The 26,234-nt window shown below is 34.4% G+C and overlaps 3 protein-coding genes across 6 annotated transcripts; 2 read left to right on the forward strand and 1 right to left on the reverse strand.

Annotated features, from left to right (window-relative positions):
- The first annotated feature begins 651 nt into the window (after positions 1–651).
- Positions 652–13,863, forward strand: LOC114261519 (uncharacterized). The gene is made up of 7 exons (XM_028201785.2): positions 652–1,038; positions 10,685–10,856; positions 11,035–11,084; positions 11,649–11,949; positions 12,802–12,990; positions 13,075–13,257; positions 13,452–13,863. The coding sequence occupies exons 1-7, from the start codon at positions 857–859 to the stop codon at positions 13,695–13,697; spliced, it is 1,323 nt and encodes a 440-aa protein (XP_028057586.1). The 5' UTR covers positions 652–856; the 3' UTR covers positions 13,698–13,863.
- An 815-nt stretch (positions 13,864–14,678) lies between these two features.
- On the forward strand, positions 14,679–19,866 carry LOC114261518 (FKBP-like peptidyl-prolyl cis-trans isomerase family protein). 2 transcript variants are annotated; one of them, XM_082871522.1, is made up of 10 exons: positions 14,679–14,916; positions 15,097–15,190; positions 15,270–15,428; positions 17,490–17,575; positions 17,683–17,733; positions 18,171–18,251; positions 18,336–18,380; positions 18,671–18,726; positions 19,262–19,337; positions 19,429–19,866. In XM_082871522.1, exons 1-10 carry the CDS (start codon positions 14,854–14,856, stop codon positions 19,522–19,524), a joined length of 807 nt encoding a protein of 268 aa, XP_082727648.1. In that variant the 5' UTR covers positions 14,679–14,853; the 3' UTR covers positions 19,525–19,866. The 2 variants fall into 2 exon arrangements, with proteins under 2 accessions (XP_082727648.1, XP_082727647.1); XM_082871521.1 differs by having other exon boundaries at positions 14,729–14,916; positions 15,291–15,428.
- Positions 19,867–20,268: 402 nt separating this feature from the next.
- On the reverse strand, positions 20,269–23,474 carry CYP51G1 (CYTOCHROME P450 51G1). 3 transcript variants are annotated; one of them, XM_028201782.2, is made up of 3 exons: positions 23,307–23,474; positions 22,465–23,046; positions 20,269–21,533 (listed from the first exon to the last, which is right to left on the reverse strand). In XM_028201782.2, the coding sequence occupies exons 2-3, from the start codon at positions 22,933–22,935 to the stop codon at positions 20,535–20,537; spliced, it is 1,470 nt and encodes a 489-aa protein (XP_028057583.1). In that variant the 5' UTR covers positions 22,936–23,046; positions 23,307–23,474; the 3' UTR covers positions 20,269–20,534. The 3 variants fall into 3 exon arrangements, with proteins under 3 accessions (XP_028057583.1, XP_082727644.1, XP_082727643.1); XM_082871518.1 differs by lacking the exon at positions 23,307–23,474 and adding an exon at positions 23,220–23,288; XM_082871517.1 differs by lacking the exon at positions 23,307–23,474 and having other exon boundaries at positions 22,465–23,208.
- Positions 23,475–26,234: the final 2,760 nt, after the last annotated feature.

The raw sequence follows: 26,234 nt of genomic DNA on the forward strand, positions 1-26,234 counted from the left end.
TTATTATGCTTCAATTTTTGCTTCAATTGACAATTTTTGAAGGAGGGTTTTCAAATTAAGGGTTTTTGAAATTTGACAATTTTCAAACGAAAAAAAACAAAAGAGACAAACAGTTCAATTGCTTAGTATTACTCATATATATGCAAGGATATTTCTATCTTTTTAACTTATTTTTTAGGGTAAATTACACTTACACCCCCTGAGGTTTGGGTTTAATACAGTTTACCCCCCAATATCTGGGAAATTATACTAACCCCACTATTATTGTAATTATTTAGACGAAACGAAGATATTGAACTCATGCACTCTTTTTTTTTTTATTTTGTTTTACTTTCTCATTTTTTCCCCTTTCCTTTACTTTTTTTTTAATTTAATTTCATTTGTTTCTCTACTAGAAGTTGTTGTCTTTTATATAAGCAATGAAATTTGTAAAATGAAACTATTAACCACAGAGATGAGAATGTAATTTTCAAAACATCAGTGAGTAGTAATTGAATCAAATCTCAAAGAGTATCAATATAATTTATCCTATTTTTTAATTTTGAGAAATTTTGACCACATTAATTTATTTCATATCTTTTACGCGAAAAAAAACAAAAAAACAAACAAACAAAACGCCAATAAGAAGGGGTTCTCACTAAAAAAATAAATAAAATAAAAGGTTGGTGGCATAGTATCCGACACCAACCCCAAACCAAGTCCAACCAAACCAAAGCAGCAGCCAGTCACCCACCCACCACCGACTCTTCCCATTTCCCTTTTCCATCCCTTCTGCACTCCACTCTGTTTGCTGTGCGTCTCTCTCTCTCTCTCTCTCTCTCTCTCTCTCTCTCTTTCCAACCTCAACATCAACACCATGTCTTCCATTTCCAAGCTCTCAAATCCAAACCCTACTTATTTGCCGACTTCGTTTAATCCCAAATCTTTCCTTCCTAAATGTTTGATCGACATCAATGCCAACAGCAGTGCTTTTACTAAAAGAGTTTCATCATCCAGGCTATCTGTGTCTACTAATCATGCTTTCAGGGGTTCCTTGGTGTAAGTTTCTCTACCATTATTTATAATATAAGCATAAACATATGATATTCTTTCAACACATTTGGTTCGATTTGGTGGGTTGGTGAACTTTGATTTGCTTACTGATCAATAGTAATAATAGTGATAATAATTTTAAATAATAATAATAATAGTAAATAATACTAAGAATGATTGCTTGATCTTTGTCAATGCTTGGATCGTATGATATCTGCTTTGACGATTTGTGATGTTCAAGTTTGTCCATGGTGAGTGATAACTGTTGTTCTTTTTAGCTCAGAAAAGACATTTCTGAGTGTGCCTAGCTCAGTTCCTCTTCAGTTTTCCAGTGACTTTCTTTTTCCTATTTTAACGAGTAATGCTAGGATCATGAAAAAAAATATTATGAAAATAATCATAAAAGATTCTTCACCTTTATAGTATGGGATATTTTTTTTAAGGTCCCTGATATTATGATTTTATAGTATAAATGATATCAAATATTTTCATGATGTCTAAGGTCTTTCAACATCAATCCAGAGAAGTCAGAGAAAATTAGTTCAGAGAAAATTCAAGTCAGAGAAAATTGGTCCAAAGAAATTTTGAATTTCTCTGGCCTCCCCAGACCCAGAGAAATTCTCAGACAAAGGGGATCTTCAACTCCTACATTTGAACTCTCTTCCACCTAAGCTGTTAGAAAATCACCTTCAACAAGCAGTTATGTCCCATGAATATGTCTGTGAACAGGTGGGGCATCAAAAGTTTTAACCACTTCCATCCATGGTTTGTCTACGATCAACACAGATTTTTTTGAAAGATGTCCAACAAATAAAACAGGGTCTCTGAAAGCACAAAATTCAAAATTCTTTCTACCATTGTGTTTCATATCCAATTCATGGCCTTTATATTTCCGCTTCAGTCTTCCATTAATGGGAGAGTTTTGCAACTTCTTCAGCACCGGATCATGACCATTTGCCAAGTCATTGTCATCATCTCGATCAACTGGTAACCCAAAGTCATTGCCCTTTATTTTCAGAGATTCTCTCACCCAGAGAATTTCTCTGGACTCCACAACCCAGAGAAAATTCCCGAACATATTTCCAGAGAAATTCTCTCAACCCAGAGAATTTCTTTGGACTCCACAACCCAGAGAAAATCCAGGAGCTTGCTTAATCCACCGAATAATTTCTCGTTGAAGAAAATCTGAGTAATCAAACCTCAAACATGACTAGTCTCTTACCAGGAGGAGGAGAACCCAGCAAATGGCATCACTGGCCATCTTCTCTATTCCAAAAATACCATGCAAAACCAGATCCTCATACCTGACTTCATTTTCTACACAAATGCAAAGCTTCGTCTAACAGCTGACTCGGGCCGAAGATTCCAACCAAATTCGCTCAGTATACTGTTGTCTCTATCGTTGCCGAAGAAGTAAACACTGTCCGAGTCAGCATTGAATGTCCAGCTCGACTCGGTAATCGTTGGATCGACTCTATCCTTATCATCCTCATCAATGCCGAGTTTGGTGGCGATAGGGGACAACCAGTGAGGAGCAAGGTCGTAAATGATCCAATCAGGTGCGGAAGCTTGAAGGAAGCCAGCCAACCCAGTCTCGAGTTCGTCGAAGGCTTTCTTCAGGTAAGGAATATGGTCGGAGGGGACGTCCATGGTGGCCTCTGCGTTTTCATGGAGGTGGTCGTCGACGCGGGTCAGATGATGAAGATAGTATAAAGGACTGAAATTTCTCTGATATATGTTTAGGGACCTTAGACATCAAAAAATAATTTTGTAGATCTCTTCCATTACGAAAAGTGGAAGAGGGACCCTAGACCGATTTTCCCTTATATTATACCTATAATAAAATACCACACATTAATCAAATGATGAAAAATTTTCATGACACATTTCATGGTATTTTTTTTTTCATGATTCCTAACATTATTCACAAAGAACAGCTATAGTACGCAAATTTGGTTTTGAGGTACCATACATGAAATTAATTACTAGCCATTAGATGCACTCTTTCAATCTGGGCCATCCATTCAAAAGCTTTATAACCGGTTGTAGCCTGTAAAAAACCAAATGGAATTAATTGAAAACTGCGGTAACATGATAATGCTTCTACTTTTTCATTAAATAAGGATAAGTTAATTTATGTAATAATCCTAAGTTTTGGAAGAAAAAGAACAGTGGTAATTAATTGATTACTTTTTTTTTATTATATAGATTTGATTCATATAAGATATTATAATGAACCCTAATGAATTATAATCATAATAATGAAAATCAAATACGAAGTCCAATTACTGCATGAAGAATAAGACCTACGCTGGTGAGAAAATTCGAACTATTGACCTCCTATTGAGGTGTAGAAATTTTGGCCAATCAAACTAACTCTATTTATTTTGCATCTAATTAATTGAAAAAAATCAGCCATTACCCTTTCAATTATATATCGCCTTATTCCAAATTAACTTCAATTTAATCAAATTAAGTTCAAAGTAATTATTTTATTATTTTAATCAAATCAAACAATTTAAGTTAATTGTCTAGCCATTATAATTAAATCAAGGGGTATTCTAATAAATCCTATATCCATGACTTATGGATCATTTAGTCCTATAAATATTTTTATAGACTTATAAGATTAAAATCTCTCAAATGAAACATGCCCACATTTTGAAACATAATAAGACAATAAAACTAAATCAATTGAACCAAATTCATGAGACTTACTTTTTTTATATATGATTTTACTTGTCATTCATTTTTGTTTATTGAACCAAATCAATCATTTGTCCACTAAATATGATTTTACTTGTCATTCAAATTTTTTTTTTTGGTGCAAAAAATAGATATGTAAATAAGTTACTCCACATATTCGTCAAGGAGTATTGCCTCTTTAACACCCCAAAACACATCTATAAGAGTATAAGAAAATTAATTAGATGAGACTAAATTCTAAGTAATATTAGAATTATTGTAAGTTTTGTCATACTAAATAATCATATCAGTGTTTTAAAAAGCGCGCTTAGGCGCGCGCCTAAGCTCAAGGCGAGGCAAGGCGCAGCTTTGCGCCTCAGGCATGGTGAGGCGAGGCGACATAGGTGAAGCGCTGCCTAGGCGATGAGGCGAGCGCTTTATTACGAAGCGCAAGGCGAGCGCCTTGTGCGCCTCGGCTTTCTGAGTGGATACCCATTCGGCGTGTCCCTTTGTTTTTTTTGTGCAGGTATGGGACACGGCAAGGGACACAGGAGAGAAGAAAGAGAGAAGAGAGGAGTACTGGATATGAAGCTCCGACCAGTCGAGTTTGCCCTAACCAGTCGAGTTTGAAGCTTCGACAGTCGATTGACAACCTTCGACCTTCGATCGACCTCCGACGAGCTTCGATCAACCTTCGACGAGCTCCGACGACCTCCATCGACCTTCGCCTTCGCCTTCTCTCTCTCTCACTTTGCCTGTTTCTCTCTTCTCTCTCTCTTCGACTCTGTTTCTATATATATATATATAGATATATGTATAGTATAAATTATAATTTATATTATATTATAATTTATATTATATTATTATAACTTTTTATTTTTTATTTTTTATTTTTATTATATATTTTTATTTATATATTATATATATACCTTTATAAATTATATATATGTTTTAAAATAAATTATATATATGTTTCAAAATAAATGAAATAAAAATATTTATAAAAAAAAATTTAAAATTTAATAAATAAATAAAATACTATATATATTAAAAAAATTAATGATTTTTTTTCTTCTTCTCTTCTCTTCTTATTAAAAAAAAATTAATAATATACATATTAAATATTTACTTATGTTAAAAATTGTGCTATATTAATATTTTGCTTAACTTCTATACTTGCGCCTCACTTTGGCTCGGCGCGCGCCTCGCCTCGCGCCTCGGCGCTTAAGCTCCAGGTGACCTTGGCGCCTTGATGCGCCTGAAGCTTTTTAAAACACTGAATCATATTGAGTGACAACTACGTACTATAAACATTCCTATCGCTGTTCTTCTTATAGTAAATATACAAATATATATATATATATATATAATAAAATAGAAGTGATAAGTAGAATTATAATAAATAGTAAGTGGAATCAAAATAAATGACAAATATTGTATTTATAAATGAGAAGTATTCAATGAAACTCTACTTACTATTCAATCATATTCCACTTATTATTGAATGATAATTAAGATGAAAACGACTTATAAGGAGAATGAGTGATAAGTAGGTTGAAAATAAATTATAAGTAGATTTAGAATGAATGGTTATACAAAAAAATAAAAATGATGAAATATTAAGTGATAAGTAGTGTTACAATGAATGCTAAGTAAAATTAGAAAATATTTTGTTTAGTAAATATGCACCCTATCACAAAATGTGTAATTTTACCATAAAATTTCGTAATATCAATTACAAAATGTGTAACCTCGCTACAAATTGGCTTACTATAGACTTTACTTACTACTCAATCATACTCCACTTACTATTTAATCAAACCCCACTTACTACTCAATGAGCTTCCACTTACTATTTCATTACACTTCACTAACTACTCAATTTAGGTTTCACTCACTACTCAATGAGCTTCCACTTGCTACTTCACTATACTTCACTTATTACTTAATGAGCTTTCACTCACTACTTTATTACACTCACTTACTACTCAATGAGCTTCCACTCACTACTTGATTACACTTAACTTACTACTCAATGAGTTTCCATTAACTATTTCATTACACTTCACTTACTGCTCAATTTTGATTTCACTTACTACTCAATGAGCTTTCACTTGCTACTTCAGTAGACTCTACTTGCTATTCAATGAGCTTCCAATTATTATTTCATTACACTTCACTTACTACTCAATTTTGGTTAATGAATTTCTACTTACTACTTCACTAGACTTCATTTATTACTCAAATGCTATTTCAAACACATCTTTTTTAGTTAATTGATACATGCACTTAAAATCTTTTTCGGTTGGTAGATCATCGGAACTAACGATATTCTCTTGATTTCCAATGTTGTACTCACCAGTGTCAATATTATTGTCATCATCCCAATATTGTCTTTCATCTATGTGAAGTGGGGTGTTCACGGGTCGAGTCGGCTCGGGTTCACCCCCTAACCGCTAGCCGAACCGAACATGTCGGGTGAGAATATGAATCACCCGCTTTCGACCGCCATACTAGTCGAAATCGTTCGAACCAAGCGATTCGGTTTGACGGTCAGATCGGAGGGATAATACATACAAACCAATTTTTTTTTTTTTTTTCACATTCAAACAAAACTCAAAATAAAAAATATATACAATCCAAATACATAAATACTGATCTAGACCAAATCTGAAAAAGTGATATTGAAAAAAAAAAAATTAATAATAGCGAGGCTATACCCACACATCATCGCACAATTATCATCGTCACTTGACACCATCGCCAAGCATGAGTGTTCAAAAATCAAGAGTGAGGGAGAGAGAGAGTTATAACTACAATTGATCAATCATCGTCATCAATTTTAACAATCCAAAGCTTGCACTTCACTAAAGGGCTTTGGTAGAGCTTAGATATCCATTGCCCCACTGTGTGTATGAAAGAAAAAAAAAAAAATTGAGAGAGAGAGAGAAGAAACGAAATGGTCAAGAAAGAGGGAGAGGCAGACGAGAGGTTTATTGAGAGACAGAGATATCATTGTGCAAGAGAGAAGGAAAAAATTGAGAGAGAGAGAGAGAGAGAGAGAGATGAAACGGTCAAAAAAAAAGGGTTGAGAAGGAAAATGTAGACGAGAGAGAGCTAATAGAAATTGGTCAGGTGCATTGGTGATGAATAAAGTTAGAAAGACATTCTTGGGATATGGGAGGACAGAGGAGAGAGTTAGATAGAGGATGGAAAAAATATATATATATTTGAAATATATTAATTTATTATTTTTAATAAATTTTAATTTATCAATTATTTTATTATGTAAAATTTAGTTTCAATGTAATATCATTAAAAATTATTTAAAAATAACAAATTAAAAAGTTATAGCATTAAACTTAGTCAGAAATTGTATTGGTAATATAATAAATTTAAAATTATTCTAAGGATGTAGGTATAAGTCTTTGAGAATAGGGGATACAGGTCATTTCTTGGGAAGATAACCTTGGGAAGACAAAAAGCTTCTTGGGAAGGTAAAGGTCTCTGTTGGAAATTGGTATTATATATGAACCTTGACAAATTCATATCTACTGTATAAAAATAATTCGGACGGGTCAGGTTTAGCAATTTTTTATTTATTAAGACTGACACTCGACCGACACCTGTAGAAATTTCAAAAATCTGAACCGCAACCGACCGAACTAATGGTCGAAACCGTCCGTATTGCCTTCGGATCGGGTGGTTCGAGTCGGATTTGTCGGGTGATTCGGATCTATGAACAGCCCTATTAAGTATAATAAAATTAATTAGATCAAACCAAATGGTAAATGATATTACAATTAGTTAATGAGACTCTACTTATCATTAGACTTCACTTACTACTCAGTTAAATTGTACTTATTACTTAATGAGCTTCCACTTACTATTTCATTAGATTTTATTTACTATTTCATTAGATTTTACTTACTACTCAATTAAATTCCACTTACTACTCAAGTAGTAAGTGAAAACTCATTAAGTAGTAAGTGCAGTGCACTGAACTAGTAAGTGGAAGCTCATTAAGTAGTAAGTGAAACCAAAATTGAGTAGTAAGTGAATTGTAATGAAGTAATAAGTGGAAGCTCATTGGGTAGTTAGTGGGGTTTAGTGAAATAGTAAGTGAAAGGTCATTGAGTAGTAAATAGAGTCTACTGAAATAGTGAGTGGAAATTCATTAAGTAGTAAGTGAAGTGTAATGAAATAATAATTGGAAGCTCATTGAATAGTAAGTAGAGTCTACTAAAGTAGCAAGTGAAAGCTCATTGAGTAGTAAGTGAAATCAAAATTAAGCAATAAGTAAAGTGTAATGAAATATTTAGTGGAAACTCATTGAGTAGTAAGTGAAATGTAATGAAATAGTTCATATATAATGTTATTCTTGTTTTGCTCAGTGTTGTCTTCCATCTGCAATAAGCATAAACAAATTAATTAAGAAAAAGAAGTGAAAAATGGTAAGTACAATACTAGGTGGTAAAATGGATGATAAGTGATAAGTTGAGTCACAAAGAGTTGCAAGTAGAATGAGAATGAATGGTAAGTGTTGTGTTTTTGAATGGTAATTAAACTCATTTAAACCACACTTATTACTCAATAAGACTGTGTTTACTACTTTATCAGACTTGACTTACCACTCATTTGAATCACACTGACTACTCAATGAGACTCTACTTACTAGGTGGTAAAATGGATAGTCAGTGGTAAGTTGAGTGACAAACAGTTACAAGTAGAATGAGAATGAATAGTAAGTGTTATGTTTTTCAATGGTAATTAAACTCATTTAAACCACACTTATTACTCAATAAGACTGTACTTACTACTTTATCAGACTTGACTTACCACTCATTTGAATCACACTTACTATGCAATGAGACTCTACTTACTACTTTATCAAACTTGACTTATCAGTCATTTAAACGACACTTACTACTCAATAAGACTCTACTTACTATTTTATCAGACTTGACTTAACACTCAGGCCTCGTTTGGGAACATGCTTTTTTAGTAACTTTTTAGCTTTTTGGCTAAAATATGATGTAAAAAAAACTAGCATGTTTGGAATGACTTTTTGGCTTTTTACGAAAAGATGTGCAAAAAGTAGAGAGAAAATGGAATCTTTGACTTTTTTGTATAAGTTGGCTTTTTGGCTTTTTTAGTAACTTTTTGACTTTTTGGCTAAAAAAATCACTTGCCAAACGAGGCCTCATTTAAACCACACTACTCAATGAGACTGTACTTACTACTTCATCGGAATCACACTTACTGCTCAATGAGACTCTACTTACTACTTTATCAAACTTGACTTATCAGCCATTTAAACCACACTTACTAGTCAATGAGACTAGGCTTACTATTTCATTAGACTTGACTTAGCACTCATTTGAATCACACTTACTACTCAATGAGACTCTCCTTACTACTTTATCAGACTTGACTTGCCACTTATTTAAGCCACACTTACTAGTCAATGAGACTGAGCTTACTATTTCATTAGATTTGACTTACTACTCATTTGAATCACACTTATTACTCAATGAGACTCTTCTTACTACTTTATTAGACTTGACTTACTACTCATTTAAGCCACACTTACTACTCAATGAGACTACATTTACTATTTCATCAAACTTGATTTTTTTTTTTTTCTTACCACTTGAATCTCATAATTTTTCTTTTAATTGGGTGAAATGTTGTTCCAACAAAACATAAAAATTTATAAATTCAAAATATAATGGAAGTGAAAGTAAAAAGAGAGAGACTTACCTAAGGAGTTCCGAATCAACAAAAATTCTATCTTAAAATCTTCAAAAGTTTTAGAAATCAACATCAAATTTTGTTTATGGAATCCTCAAATGAATTTGAAATTTTCCTTTATTTTGTTAATCATATTTTTTCATTAATTGCATTTATTATTTTCAAGTGTAGGGTTTCATTTATTGCCATTAAGTAGATAAATAAATAAATAAAAATCATATTTCATAAAATGTAATAAATTATAATAAAATGTATAAAATTCACATTTATTTTGTATATTTTTTTCTTCAATTCTATTTTATAAATTTAATATTTATTTTAGAGGTTTTGAAAATATATTATAACTTAATTTTTTAGTTTACCTGTTACCTGAATAGCAGGTTAAGTGTATTTTATTAATAATTGAATGGTAAGTATAGTTATTAAAAATAGTAAGTATAATCATATCAAATAGTAAGTGTACTTATAGCTATTGTGGTAAGTTGAAAACCACTTTTTGGTTTCAAAACCATTGAAAAACTACCTTCTTTTTTTACGAAACTACCTAGATTTCTTAACCTGGTTTTAATTATTACCAATCAGTGGTTAGATTTATTTTACTTTTAGATCTAATGGTCCAAATTTATTTATGTATGATACATGAAAACCACCTTCATGTATCATAGAAAAATCCTTCGTTAAAAAGACAGACAAGGTGGTTGGAAGCTTGTGACTTCTTCTTCTTCTTCTTCTTCTTCTTCTTGTGAGTGTCTTGACTTCATCATAATAAACCATAAATAAATCATATGCTGATTGCATTGAATTGCTTAATACAAATGTTGTTCCATTCCAATTCTTGAGGCCTATTTGAGTTTGATGCCGTTCTAGATTACATGTGGAGATTTCCAGCTCCTTTTGTTGGAAATAAATAAGCATAATATGACATCTTTTTGAGTCACATCACCTTTCTATTTTTTGCACATCTTTTCGTAAAAACTCAAAAAGTACACTTATTTAGATCATCCCAAACCATCCATTAATAAAGAAAACTATATATATATGTATTATTTATTTATTAAAAGGATTGTTATTTTCTGCTTCTGTTGTTACCTTATTGTGGCAGTTGTGGTACTTCTTCACTTTTTTTCTTTATATCATATTCTATTTCTTGTGTCCTTCCCCCTGTTGTAAAGATGCATAGTTTGTACTTTGTATTGAATAAGTTATTATATAGTGTCAGATGTTCCCAACTTGACGGAAATGGAAGCCAAATCAAGAGAACAGTTCTTCATGATCTTTATGAGAAAGAAGGGCAGAGTCCATGGTATGATAACCTGTGTCGCCCTGTTACGGATCTGCTTCCATTGATTTCTAGTGGTGTCAGAGGTGTAACCAGCAACCCAGCGGTAATTACACAATTAACCTTCTTTTTTTTTAAACATGAAAGCAAAAAGGAAAGCGGTAAATTGAAATAAAGTAATCATGGTTAGACGAACAAAGTTGTTTTAAACGCATTTCTTTGTACTCTGCGTTCATGAGTTGTAAGTTCATGTGATAAGCTGTTAAATATATATATCATTGCAGATTTTCCAGAAAGCAATATCAACATCAAATGCTTACAATGAACAATTCAGGTATTGTTGATTATATAATTTATTGTCAAGTATCTTGTTTATAACAGGAGTGGATTATATGATTAATTGCACTCTCATGATAACCTAGAGGATCCTTAAGTCAGGGCAGAGGTTATTACTTGGGTGAATTGTTGTGAACAGAAATCCCCCTGCAGTTGTAAATGCTTAGGAGATGATAATGGGAGGGAAGGGTACCGTAGCTTTAGGCTTTGTGTCACCACAAGGTCACTTTTGTCTAAAACAACACATGTTGGAGGTGGTTTTAAAAAATTCACAAGGTTAAAGTGTTTTGTTTTACTATTTTAATTCAAGATTCTTTTAAATATGTGATTAGTGGAAGATGGTTGGTTTGTAAGTAAGGGGTATTAGGATTAATTATCCAGAAAAGTAGTTAAATGTTTGTTGGGAATGTTTCATTTTTCATCAAAAAACTCAGTTGGGTCTGTTGAGTGAAGCAACTTCACATATCTAGATTTTGGGTCAGTTTTTTGTTCTCTTTGTCACAAAACCAATATCCCAGCTTAGTCCTCTACAATGTTTTTAACTTAATGGATGGCTTTGCAGAGAACTTATAGAAGCAGGAAAAGACATTGAAAGTGCATACTGGGAACTTGTGGTGAGGGATATTCAAGATGCTTGCAAACTTTTTGAGCCAATCTATGATCAAACAGATGCAGGTGATGGCTATGTTTCTGTTGAAGTTTCTCCCCGACTTGCTGATGATACTGAAGGGACTGTTGAGGCTGCAAAATGGCTTCATAAAGTGGTTGATCGTCCCAATGTCTACATAAAGATTCCTGCTACAGCTGAATGTATTCCTTCAATCAAGGAAGTTATTTCACTTGGCATAAGCGTCAATGTTACTGTAAGTTGATTCTGTGCATCCGTAATTTGGCTAACTATACAATCTATTAAATGGGAAAAATAATTAGTTCTTTTGATAACTATGTTACTCTTTGGTATGTAGAATTATTAGTCATTACATTTTGTAATAACTTAACTATAAAATTGAATGATTTTCAATTCACAGAATGATCCGGAGACTTTAATTCGTAGTCCTTTTTTATTTTGTTTTCTTCCTCTTATTTATTTATATAGGGTGGGTGAGTGTGGGCAGGGGAATGAGGGATATAAGTCAGATTATTTTTTGTTAAATTGTTGTCTTGGGAGTCACACAACTTGGATTTTGGGTTGCCTCATTAATTAGTGAAGGTTGTGTTCTAAGAGCAATCACATCATTGCACTCGAGCATCAACTGTGGGAAGTAGGATTGTGAATCCAGCCTTGGGATTTCTGATGTATTAGGATTTTGATAAATAGTTCTGTTTGTTCTGTTAGCTATACATGGCTGAAAACTACTGACCAAACAACAATTAGCACTAGCGTGTTTCTATGCCTTATTTAGCCTTCGTTTGGCATAAGCTAAAATGGGGCTTTTTGGCTAAAATAGCCACAAAAGGACAAAATAGGTTTTTTAGCCCAATAAGACAATATGTCACATTCAAATCATAATCATTTAATTTTTTCTTTCACAAAAGTCCAAAAAGCCAAAAAGCATATCCCAAATGAGGTTTTTTAGCCCCGGGCTAAAATAGCCAAAAATCCAACCCACATCTCAAACGAACCTTTAGTTTGAAACGTCCAGAAAAATGTTGTAGGCGGTTTTATTTTTTTGGTATTGTCCTAAATTATAAGCTTCTTTGGTGTATATGTGCAGCTCATATTCTCCCTCGCTAGATATGAAGCGGTAATTGATGCTTACTTGGATGGCCTTGAGGACTCTGGGCTAAATGATCTCTCCAGGGTTACAAGTGTTGCTTCCTTCTTCGTTAGTCGGGTAGACACACTTGCTGACAAAATGCTTGAGAAGATTGGAACACCAGAGGCCCTTGATCTCCGAGGAAAGGTAACTAAAATACATAGTTAAAATTCCTCTCTCCAGAGGCCCTTCATGATACGCTTCTGTCATGTAACTTATTTACTGTTCTAGGCTGCGAATGCTCAAGCAGCTTTGGCATATAAGCTCTACCAGAAGAAATTCTCTGGTCCCAGATGGGAGGCTCTGGTGAAGAAAGGTGCCAAGAAGCAGAGGCTATTGTGGGCATCCACCAGTGTCAAGAACCCCGCTTACCCTGACACTTTATATGTTGCCCCTCTCATTGGACCCGACACAGTGAGCAATTTTCTTTTTCTTTTTCTTTTTGTTTTTTAATGAAAAAATGAAATAAAATAAAAGAAAAAACTTTTCTCTCATGCTGGTTAGTAATTGTCCTTGACACTGAGAAAAGGTATGAAATTCCATTTCTTTAAACTGCTTCAAGAATAATGTTATTTGTTTTTGGTTTTCTGTCAATTGCTATTGGGTAGGTTTCAACCATGCCTGACCAAGCACTCCAAGCATTTATTGACCATGGGATTGTGTCGAGGACAATTGATTCAAATGTATATGAAGCTGAAGGCATCTATAATGCCCTTGAGAAGTTGGGGATAGAATGGGGATATGTTGGTTCTCAGCTTGAAGTTGAGGGAGTGGATTCTTTCAAGAAGAGCTTTGAGAGCCTGCTTGATAGTCTTCAAGAGAAGGCAAACTCTCTTAAACTCGTTAGCCTGTAAGCAGTGTGGTTTCTGTTGCTATTGTCAAGACAACTCAATAAAAGAAATTGCAGGGTTCTTTCTCCTGCTGTAGAGGTTGTTGATAGTGTGTATGCCATGTAAGAGAATATTGATGTAGCATTAATGAGTTTGATAAAGCTTCTATGCAAGTGAGAACTTCTGTTTATTGTGGTCCCTTTATGATTTTTTTTTTTTTTTAACTCCTTTGAAATGTTTTTTTTGGGGTGATATAAATGAGAGACAAAATCATCTATGGGTGATATCAGTACGTGGTGACAGGATGGAGAACATTCAAGTGTGAAAATGGTCTTTGCTGGAATTTCACTGTTGGTGGTGGTGGAAATGGGTATCCCATCCCATCCCAGTCCTAGTGTATTCTCCGGGTGAGCACAGGTTTGATGAGTTAATTGACTGGATGATCATGTGTTCTTGGCAGGACTTTAAAGGGTTCGTGAGTATGATATTGACTGCTTACTATTTCCTTCATATGACTGTGAAACAGAGATGAAACTGTCAAGCATATCTACCAATCTGCTTTGCTGAATTGTTGTCGTTGAAAACACGGGGCAGCTTCCACAGTTTTCTTTTTTTCTTTTATTTTTTGTAATTATTATTTTAGGATGTGGAATGTCTAGAGATAGAGAGGTTCAGTCAAAATATCAGTGACTGCCAACTGCAAAATGCATGGCTAACAATTTTTTTTTTTTTTTTTTTTTTTTTTGGGGGGGGGGGGGGGGGGGGGCTACGTTTTTGCATTTTCTTTTACTATTAAAAACTTTGATTGGAAAATATGAAATGTAGTGATAATTTATTCAACTGAATTTTCTTATCCTGGAATGGAATTTATTGTAAACATAGACATAGTATTAAAAAAAAAAATAGTTGAGATTTAACTGTTATATAATGAAATAAAAAAGAAAGAAAAAGAAAAAGAAGTGAAATATGTGTGGCTTTTTTAGTGGAGTGTACTGTGGGTGGAGGGGTAAGACGGTCAATTGAGAGACAAGTGCAGATTCCAGAAACAAAAGCTGAGGCCGTTATCTTTCCGCGCGAAACGCTGCCCGTCCTCTTCCACTCCCTGGAGCCTTCTCTCTCTCTTCCCCCGCCTCTGTGTGCGTGTGTGTGTGACAAGAGTAAGAAAGAGTTGAATTTAGTGATGGCCTCAATTTCAGCAATCGGATCTTTGTCGGTCGGAAAAGCTAACTACCATTCTACAATGGTTAGTCCTCCTGAGTCTCTCTCTCTCTCTCTCTCTCTCTCTCTCTCTCGTAACCCATTGTTGTAGGAATAGTTGTAATTAATCTATTTTGCATTTGTGTGTGTATGGAATGGAATTGAGGCATTTCCTGTGCTTCCATCTATTTTTTGATTGTGTTGAAGTTTCTTTCCCAACATTCAGATGTCAAAAAACGCTAGATGCTCTCATGAACCGGCGTCCAGGAGGCTGCATGCTGATCCTAATCCTAGTATTGATTCATCATCCAGCTTCTGCGGTCAGTCACGCTTATAATTTACTTACAGCACCACTACATCCACGAATTTACTTAATTCTGTTTTCTCTGTTGTGGAAAGATGATGCAAGTGTCCTCCCAGATTGTACTAGACCACTTCTCAATCGAAGATACATTCTTCTAATTTCATCATCCTCTGTTGGGTTGCTAGCACCAGTCTTTTGGAACTCTTCTTCTTCTTCAAAGGATGCCGTAGCTGTGGCCTCTCAATTTGCTGACAGTAATTTCCACACACCCCCCACCCCCTTCTGTTTTCTCTTACTTCAAATTTTGTGAAAGCTGTTTCCTTTTCGCTTGCAATTTTCTTTGTTTAATTTATTTTTTATGTTTCTATGTTTGGGTGTTTGAATTAAAAAATAAAATAAAAAATGCGGCAAATGACACCTCATCTACCTCCAACTAATGACGTTGGAGCTCTGTCTTTCCACTTTGCATGGATTTTGATTCTCTCTTTTTTCTTATGCAATAAATAATAAATTCACAGTTAAACTGGAATTCTGAACTTCCTCAATCCCAACCTCTCAGGCATGTGTTAGTGGTCTGGTTAAACCTGTCTTTTTAACTCCCTACCTCAGCACATTTGGCTTGGTTTCTTGGAAATTAAGCTTCATGTTGAGGTACCATCCCTTGTGTGCATGGGGCCTGTTGTTCGGAAGCTGCATTGATCTTATGCTATTGACCCAGAAATTCAGTATCAGACCTTTTTGTACATCACTTTTTTTTTGGTATCAAAATTCAGTGTCATAAACAGATATAGCAAAATTGCACTTCAGCAGAAGGGACATTCCCCTAACACAAACAAATTGTTGCCAGAACAGCAAAACTGCAAAACACAGCATCCAAAGACTGTTAGTCTAAAAATAGTACTCTTTCTAACCACCATGACAGTATTGAAACCATGTAGCAGATATACTAAAGACTTGCCAAATCTCCAATATATCATTAGCAATATCCCACTGTAAACACATCTGTCCGTCAATTTGCAACTGCACTCTTAACCTTTCTCCAAGTACTAACTCTAAACCTCACATCTTCAATAACTCTCATAATCAAAGCAGTTTTCTTTTGTGTGTGGGTGGGTGGGTGGGGGGTGGGGGGGAAGAAGATTCTGCTAACAGCCGTAGAAAGCTTGAAAGCAGAAGTTAGAATTATCATTCTTGCAATATTGGTCTGTCCAAAGAAGCTCCTCAGTCCAGATTTGAGGAGGTGTATTGATCTCATTTTCCTGAAGCACATTTGTCCAAATGAGAGAAGAAAATGAGCATTCAAAAAATAAGTTCTGGTTTGCAATGTTACACAGAACACATAAAGAGCCCCCAAATTATGCCAATTGTCAATCATCCATAAAAAGGTTTCTTCGCCATCCCCCATTATATATTTGATTAAAGGTTGCCCTGTCTCTTTTAATTTGAATTTTTTTCTGTCCTCGAAGATTCAGCAGGAAATGTTCATCCCCCACAGACTGTTTCACTTTATAATCCCATTTAACCCACAAAGAATCGTACTTACTTTCTGAGTGCACGTAGATGCCTAAGCTAAGAAGCACGGACATTTCTAAGAAGATGACCTATCTATGTCGTGTCCGTGCTCAACACTGACACTCTTTAGATACTTCCCTGACACGTGTTCAACACTCTTCAAAATATATCATATTTTTAATTTTTTTTTTAAAGGCCCAGATACTTTTTGGACACTTTGAGGACACGTGTCTATCGATTAGACATAGGTGAAACTAATTATAAATTTGAACAAAATAACTTCAGATAGAATAATAAAACAAAAAACATATAACTGTATAGAAATTAGTATCATATTGCATTTTTTATTATCTTTGAATGAAATATTTATATATATAACATATAATAAATATATAAAATTATATATTTCATGCGTGTCTCTCATGTATTGTGTTTTGCATTTCTTGAAAATTGACGTGCCGGCGTATCCGTGCGGTGTCGCATGTCTGTATCCATGCTTCTTAGTGCCTAAGCACGACTCCAATTGTGAAAAGAATCTATCTTGCTACTCCTCCATTTCGTATAATTATTCTTACACTTCGCCACTTGTTTTTCCATTGATCCATGTACACACCGTGTTCAGTGTGGGGAAGCTAGGTGAGTACTAATTTAGTAACCACAGGGATTTGCTTGCTGCTATTCCCCCATGGTTGTTGTTCAGGACCCTTGATAGTGCCTTCTTTTAAGATTAGCTTATTAACACATTCAGCTTATTATAGTTGTGAGAACTTATTTTTGGCGCTTTGTTTCATTACACATTACAGTGCCAGCAATTAGGGGAAAGGATTATGGCAAGACAAAAATGCGGTACACAGATTACACTGAAACAGAGTCGGGTCTCCAGTATAAGGTCACCTATTGGGATGAACATTTGGGAAACTTCTTTGTCTGATTATCTTCTTACATGGTCGTGATCTAATTACCTTGTTGTAATTCCAAACTTTAAAAAGAGTGCAGGACTTGCGACAAGGAAGTGGGCCTACGCCAAAGATTGGAGAGACAGTAGTGGTAAGCTAAAAGTTATGTTTGTGCATGGCTTTACAATTTGTAAGCCTGATTGTTTAACTTGAACAAATTTCTAATAAGACAAGGTGCATCAAATGAACTTTGAATGAATCCAGATTGAAAAGAATTTGTACCTTTAATGTTGTCATAGTTTCTCAGCACAACCCCGAAATTCCACTTACTAAAATCTTATTAAATGACTGTCCTTTATACTTCTGTGTTTTTTTAAATGAAAATTTGGAAATTCTGACAGAATGATGGAAACTTTGCTTGTCAAACATTTGATTCTAAACATGACAGTCTAGACTAGACAGGTGGATTTGATCTTTAAAGAGGAAAGAAAGGGAAGAATCTTTATAAAAACTTGGGTGCTTGCTCCATGGCAATGAATACATAGGAGCAAATTTGAAACAATTCCTGTATTGTTAATGCATTTTTAGGTTGATTGGGATGGTTACACCATAGGATACTATGGCCGCATATTTGAAGCTCGAAACAAGACAAAGGGTGGTTCCTTTGAGGTATTGCATGCTTGCCATTTTATGAACAACATTGTTCTATGCTGCTTGATCTAAGATTTATATTTACTGCTTATTAATGTGCAGGGGGATGACAAGGACTTTTACAAATTTAGAATAGGATATCAACAGGTGAAAATTTTGTTCCCAATGTCAAACATTGAACAATTTTGCCCTTTTCAAATGATGAATAGGAAAAAAATAATCCTAGTCAAAAATCTAAATAACCTTTTATCAATCTTAGTGTGCATTGATGCTTGCCTGTCTCATATGGTGTTTTAAAAGTTTTTTATTCGTTACTTTTTTTCCTTCTGTACTCTGGGATTCAGTTGGGGGAGTGGTCACTAGCTATGTTAATGTCGTGATCTTGGAAATCACAATGTATCCTTGTAATATTGTGCTTTAATTCCTGGAATGTTCAGGTGATACCAGCTTTTGAGGAAGCTATTTCAGGCATGGCTCTTGGTGGCATTAGAAGGTGATTTATCTGTCTTCCCGAGCTCAATAATTTGTAGTATGGATCTTTGAGCAATTTATCAGATTAACACACAATGCAGAACACACAAGCATGCATGCATTTCTGTCATGGTGGTGGAATGTTTAAATGGTCCCACTTCATATGATGATATAATTCCTTCATGAAACCTAGCAGAAATGAGAAAGGAAACAGAGTAAGGGTGAACCCTGAATGTGTAGGCGTTGATTCATGAACATCTAAGCTACTAGATATAAAGAGTTGACAATGTTCCTGCTTCTATTAGTTAGTTTGTGTAGACGCTGATTCATGAACATTCAAGTTTACAGGTTCTAGTCGATCCTGTTTCATGAATTGGTGTTCTCTTTTTCTTAAATGAAATTCTCTTGGGGTAATCATAATTGTTACGAGGTTCTCTTTTTCATCCAACATCTGAATTGAGGCCTGATTATAAAATTAGAATTGCAAACTAGTACACCTGTAGAATGTGTCTGTAATGTATGCATGGAATTTCACAGTTAACTGGGTGATAGTGCAGGATCATAGTGCCTCCAGAACTGGGTTACCCTGATAATGACTACAACAAGATGGGGCCAAGACCAACAACATTTTCAGTAATGTTATTTTTATTTTATTTTCCTGGTAATGGATGCAGCACTTTATCTATGGAACTTTCCTTTGATGCTGCTTAATTGTGTTTCACAGGGCCAGAGGGCCTTGGATTTTGTGCTGCGAAACCAAGGATTGATAGACAAAACTCTTTTGTTTGACATTGAGCTCATAAAGATCATACCAAACTGATTGCCTGTCAATTTCAACTTGCATTAGTGGGAATCACCATCTAAAGCTGAGGAGCTCTTTTACTATGCAACAATAAAATCTCGTCTGATCAGAAGTTTTAGCTTTGTCTTTCGATTTTTCAGTTCGAATTTCATCCAGGGAGCAGGAAGATCACAAATATGGAGGGTTCCATTTTCTAAGTGTTAAACATTTATATTAACCTAGACAGATTCTGCATGTGGTTTTCTCCATCTCCCCACCACACACGCAGACACATTATTTATGAACTGAAGCATGGATAGATGCAAATCGCAATTTTTTTTTTACGTAGACTGGTATGTACTACCTCACTTCTTTTCCCTATTTGTTTTCTGCTTTTTTAGTGGGTAAGTGGTTAGTTTTGTACAAAATATATAGATATGTATACATATTACAATGATGCTTAAAACACGATCCCAAGAGTTAACAGAATTTAAGAGAAAATGAAACAATTTTGTCATGCACAATTGGTTCAGAAGAGGTGCCACTGCATGCCTGGATTAAAATGTAAAGCTGAGCATTTGATTAATTGGTCAGATTACCATCCATCCCCTGGAAGTACTTCTGCTTCACCACCAGGATGAACAAGTAGAGACTTTTTTTTGAATGAGAACTAGTAGAGACTATGTTACAGTGATCTCAGTCATTTATGAGGTTTCAAGTACTGTATATGGATTTAGTTCTGGACCTAGTAAATTTTCATTCTCTACAAAGATTGCCAAGATATACCAGAATGGGAATCAAAGTCTTACCCAAAACCCCTATATGCATGGGAGACAAAACAATGTGCTCCAAATTACAAAAATCTGATAAATAGATGAAAACTAGACAATCACAATTCATCAGAAGATGTGAAAGACTACTTCAGACACAGATAGATAAGGGTGACAACACTAACAAAATCAAGACAAACAGATACTGATAACAGAGAGAACAATTTAAACCTGCCTCATTCATGGAGATCTTGCAGGCTTGCAGCAAGGTTGTCCGAGCTAGTTAATAGGAAGTTCTCGGCGCTTGTACCGCACCATAACCTTTCCTTTCACACCCACAACCATGGCATTCCAGTCAATCTCTGGAAAAGGCGATATCAGTTCCAGCTCAAAATTTCTCAGCAAATGGCTCCAAATTGCTTTTATTTGCAGATACGCAAATGGCTCCCCTAGACATCCATGCCTGCCACCACCAAAAGATATATATGAGAATGCCCCAGCTACTTTGTCTTCTTCTCTACCGGGAGCAAATCTGTCCGGATCATACATGTCGGGATCCTTATAAATATGAGGGAGACGATTAGCAAAAGCAGGTGATGTGGCAACAATGTGGCCCTTTGGAATATCATATTCTTTCCCTTCCCTAGTTTTCACACTGAATTCACTGTGGGAGCTACGTAAAAGCATTATCAGAGGAGGGTGCAGTCTCAGGGCTTCCTTGATACACCTATACAAGACTTCCATCTCAGACAAGATATCATGATCAACATTGTTCCCATGCTTTGTCATCAAGTTCTTCTGCTCATCCAACACAGCCGATAAGTACTTCTTGTTACTAAGGAGGTAGGCTCCGGTCCAGGTGGAGGTGATGGAACTGGTGTGCTGCCCAGCAAAGAGAGCAGCAATTAGCAGGCCAGTGACCTCAGACTCGGTTGTTTGGCGACCATCTTTGTACTTTGAGTCCATGAAGCTCTGCAACATGTCATTCTCTGACTTGCCAGTGGATTTACGGGCAGCTATGATGTTTTCAAATATTTCTGCAAGCTTCTTGCGAGCCTGGTCACGACGGCGGTGGGCTGGGATGGGCAGGTATGGGAATATAACACTAATGGGGAGCATCCCATTGTCGAGGTCATGGAAGAGAGCAGACACATCAGCAAAGAGCTTATTGCGTACTTCTTCACCTAATAGACATCTACTGGCTGTCAAGATGATTAGATGCTCCAACTCATATTTCAAATCCACCTCGCCACTATCTCCCCATTTTGAGAAGTATTCCTGCACAGTTTCAGCTCGCATAAAAACAAGGGACCAAAAAGTTTCTACTCTTGCTAATTGAAAAAAGAAAAAGAAGGAAGAGAACATCATTTCAAGATAATAATTTGAGGATGTCAAAACAAGAATACCCCCTTTTTATCACTAGGGAGATAGATGAACCGAGCTTGATCAAAGTTAAACAAAATTCATGGATATGCATGGGACGTGTTGTGTAACTGAAATATAAATGACTACCCATCAATTGTCCCCCTTACCAACAACATCGTGAAATTTATATATTAACTGCTTGAGTCCCTGAAATACAAACATCCAATTGAGGTAAAGATCATTCAAGGCTCTGTTTCTCTCAGAAACAAGCTTACTAGGGAGGCTAAAATTAATGCAGATGGAATTGTGACTGAACCACAAATTGTATATCTTAGCATGCTGTGGTCTTAAGGTATCATTTTGAACAGAGAATCAAATAAACGAAAGTAAAGGGCCTTCCAAAGTTATTAACAGAGGAACCAAGCATCAAATACACAGATAAATAAACAGTAAAATTCTGATGGATAACAATAAGCAAGAAAAGGATGAGCTATACCACAGTAACTTTGGATTTGAGATAGTTCAAAATAGTTTTATAAGAGATCAAGTAAGAGCTTGTAAATAACCATCATTAGGAGAAGGGACAGTTAAATTGAGTTCATTTACGCTTGGCATTGTAATTTTTGCACCACCAATTTACTCAAATTTTACGAGGAAAAATTCCAAGTATCATGTTGAAAGTTCAAATCAAGGATTTTCAATAAACTCCAAAGAGAAAAATTGTAAACAGTTTTTAAACCAATCAATGAAACAAACCAGAGAGAAATAATTATGGGAAAAAAAAATCCTAAAACTCGTAACTCAGATTCAAAAATAAAGAGAAACTACATATATATACACACACCTGAGCTTCCATAACCATCTGATCCACATAGCCTTTCAATTTGTTGACTCGGAGAGACTCGGTGAAGAAGCGGAACTGCTCCTGTCGGACAGAGTAATCAACATCGAAGACGACGCCGGGGCCGAAAGTAGGGACGTTGAACTGGTAGACCTCTTGCTGGCTGAGATCGGACTCCGAAGCCTTGAAGAAATGGGCAGATACCTCTGGTCCTATGAAGAAAGTGACGTTCTTGTTCAACAACTTCAAGGTGAACACACTCCCCTGCTTCGGATACTCCTCCCTCAGCATCACCACCGGTCCTCCCAAGAACCGGACCAGCCCTCCCACCACCGGCCACCGCGTTTTCACCACCGGAGGGAGCCGCCGTTTTCCAGATCTCGGAATTACGAATGCAGATATCAGTTTTGCCACCACGATTGTCGCAACAATCAGCACACCCACATTCAACAACTTGTCATTAACTACTTCCATTTCTATTTCTATTTCTATTTCTATTTCTATTTCTATTTCTTTCTTTGTAATTTGAGTACCAATCAACGATCCCGATCTCGATCTCGATTTCGATTTCGATCAATCAACCACCTGTCAAAAATCAAACAAAACAAAAGCATCAAATTAATTAATTAGAACAAGCGAGAGACTGTCCTGTGTGTGAGAGAGTTGGGACAGTGAGTGAGTGAGTGACATGACAGTAGTCATCACTTCATTCATTATTCAGATCTGAGAGAGAGGTAGAGACAGACACACACACACACCCATCGTAGTGTAACATCGAATTGAAAGCATTGATTGTATAGTTAAAGAATAAGAAACCTAGATGATGCATTATAAGAGTGTCGTACCAGATTCGAGAACCAGAGGGAAGAGAGAGGATTATCGATCGATCAAGGACGACAGTGATAATAACGTGATGAGAAGAGAGAGACACCCTCAAAGTGGGGTTAAGGTTGCGCACTAATATACACACGTAGAGTAGCCATTTCTATTTATCTATATTATATATTTGGCAAAAGGAAATTTTTAACCCCAATTTTATAGAACCTTTAATCTTTCAATTTAAATTTTTTAATATTTTGATTTAAAAAAAAAATCTTAATATTTATTAATTTCTCCCAACTTCCAAGTGTTACCCTCATAATAACACTTTAATACATTAAGAACAAGCATAAAAAAAAAATTGAAAAGTCCAACACATATGATTATTATCAAAATATTAAATTTTAATATAATATAATAAAAAAAAAAGATATTTAATTTTTAAAAAGTCCAATACATATGATTATTATCAAAATATTAAATTTTAATATAATATAAAAAAGGAAAAAAAAAGACATTTAAAAAAAAATATTTAAAAATTGTAATTCACATATATAGATAATTGTAAATATATTAAGAAAAATGAGGTTTCTAAACCCCAAGCTTTGTGGGAGCTCCAATCTCTCAATCTTAATTTTCTAAATTTTTGATTTAAAAATAAAAAAAAACTCAGCATTTATTGATTTGGTCAAAATTTCCTGATCAGCATTTATTAACTTTTTCCAATCCACATGCCTGCATTTATTGATTTGATCAAAATCCTTGATTAGCATTTAAAATCCCATCACACAAATAATTATAGATACAGCCCGTGCATAGTTACTGCAGTAACCTTTTTAATTTCTCCTGTATACTATAGTTAGTGATAAGATTGTTAAATTATTTTTATAAAAAATCTTTAAAAATATAATTTATATATTAAAAAAATAAAATAAATATAAATATCTATAATTATCCCGTGCATAGCACGAGTGATAGACTAATTTTATTATAATGAAAAGGGATTTAAGCGGTGGCGGTGGTGATGATGAGCCCAGCCCTAGTGTGCCTTTCCATTAATTAATTTAAAATTATAATTTTTATTAATTAATTTAGATTTTACATATATTATTGATAATTTTTTAAATTTTACAATTAATAATACAAAATAAAAAATATATTAAGATTATATATCTATTTCAAAACAAAAGGATTATATATTCTTCTAATTTAGTTGGATAATCAATTTCACACTAGGCATATAAATTGTTAATTTTTTTATTATTAATTTTATAATAAAAATGTTCATTCAAAAACTTATTTATATGTATAAATTTTATTAACACGCAAAAGAAATTTAAAATGATTGTTTATGCTTTAACAAGTTTATCATTTTTTTTAAAAATCATCTTTCATAATATAATAACGAAATTAAAACAAATTATAAAAACAAAGCTCCAAAATTTAATGATTTTTTAATTGAAGAGATGAAAGGATAATCGTTCATAATTTAGGGAGATAAAATGTAATTTACGGAGCGCTTTCTAAAATGGCCGGCTTAAGTTTTATATATATCTATATATATATATATATATATTGCTTGGCTGGAGTTGGATCAGAAAGTGGAAGTAAAACAGTGGGCCTATATGGAGCCGGTTGTTTTGTGGACAAGGTTTGTTTGATTTCACAGCTGATCAGCGATGGAGAGAGAGAGAGAGAGAGAGAGCCCCTCGTGAATAAGCTGTGTTTGTTTGTGTAAATGAATGAATAATATATATCTGAATTTTGTTAAGGTCTAGGTAGTTGGAGATGAACAAATTTGTTGAGCATGTCATTTATGTAAAAACTTAAAGCAATTGGATAATAGTAATAATATGTTTGAATCAATTTTGTATAAAAATAAATGAATGGTAAAAAAATAAATAAAAATAAACAATTCATATAAAATTGATTCAAATACGTAATGTTTGTTATCCGATCGATTTAATTTTTTACATGAATGATGCACTTAACAAATCTGGTGGAGTGAGATGGTTTCGGCGTGGCGAGCCTCTAATCTATGACTCATATAGATATTGCCCTGGAAGGTAGTTGCTTTGCTTTGTTCTACCAGCAAACCAATTTTGCCACAGAAAAGACTACCTTTTGGATTTGAAACCCCATGCCATCAAGGCTTTTTTTTTTTTTGACAACTAGTTAAAAATAGTTTTTTTAAATTTTTTTTTAAAAATCATATCACTCCTTTACTGTTTTTTACACATATTTTTTCAAAAAAACTAAAAATAAAAAAATCAGTTTTTAACTTACTCTCACTTTCCAAAACGAGCATAAAACAAGCCTATGTAAAAAAACATCTTCATAATGATACAAATGTAATTAAACAATGAAAAATATAATTTTTATTTTTTTGGTTAGAATGAAAAATATAATGAATTTTTTTTCAAATGTAGGGCCATCTCTAATGTTGCACCAACTCTCACTTTCCGAAACGAGCATTAAACAAACCTAAGTAAAAAAAACATCTTCAATAACAATACAAATGGAATTAAACAATGAAAAATATAATTTTTATTTTTTTTGGTTAGAATGAAAAATATAATTATGAGTTTTTTTTCAAAGGCCATCTCTAACATTATACCAAATTCATCACCAAATTCAAATTTAGAGAAAAAGTTCTTTTTTTTATATTCCAATGGTTTCATCAAACTTGTATTAAATTGAGAATATAACAAATGTTTCACCAAACTGATAATGTCTTGCACTTTTCAACAATTTATTGTGCATGGCCGTTGAGTGTTGACCCACCAGACGACCGGACAGACATTCGGCCGAATGTCCCCTCGGATGACCACCTTAAGGCAAAATTTGTGAAAAATTTACATTGACTGGTCGACCCCGATGACCACCTTTGCATCTTTTTTTTTTGAGCTGCCTTCTTTGTTGGTTCAAAAATATGATTTGGGGCAACTTCTAAT

This window comes from Camellia sinensis, chromosome 5, assembly GCF_055761805.1.
Source record: "Camellia sinensis isolate YWXY chromosome 5, ASM5576180v1, whole genome shotgun sequence".
Classification (NCBI taxonomy): Eukaryota; Viridiplantae; Streptophyta; class Magnoliopsida; order Ericales; family Theaceae; genus Camellia; species Camellia sinensis.

Coding starts and splice junctions, on each gene's coding strand:
- LOC114261519 (XM_028201785.2), top strand. CDS start 857: ATGTCTTCCATTTCCAAGCTCTCAAATCCAAACCCTACTTATTTGCCG. Junction 10,857..11,034: donor GTGTAACCAGCAACCCAGCG/GTAATTACACAA, acceptor ATATCATTGCAG/ATTTTCCAGAAAGCAATATC. Junction 13,258..13,451: donor CTCTCATTGGACCCGACACA/GTGAGCAATTTT, acceptor GCTATTGGGTAG/GTTTCAACCATGCCTGACCA.
- LOC114261518 (XM_082871522.1), top strand. CDS start 14,854: ATGGCCTCAATTTCAGCAATCGGATCTTTGTCGGTCGGAAAAGCTAAC. Junction 15,191..15,269: donor TTCATCATCCAGCTTCTGCG/GTCAGTCACGCT, acceptor TGTTGTGGAAAG/ATGATGCAAGTGTCCTCCCA. Junction 18,252..18,335: donor CAAAGGGTGGTTCCTTTGAG/GTATTGCATGCT, acceptor ATTAATGTGCAG/GGGGATGACAAGGACTTTTA.
- CYP51G1 (XM_028201782.2), bottom strand. CDS start 22,935: ATGGAAGTAGTTAATGACAAGTTGTTGAATGTGGGTGTGCTGATTGTT. Junction 21,534..22,464: donor AGATGGTTATGGAAGCTCAG/GTGTGTGTATAT, acceptor GAAACTGTGCAG/GAATACTTCTCAAAATGGGG.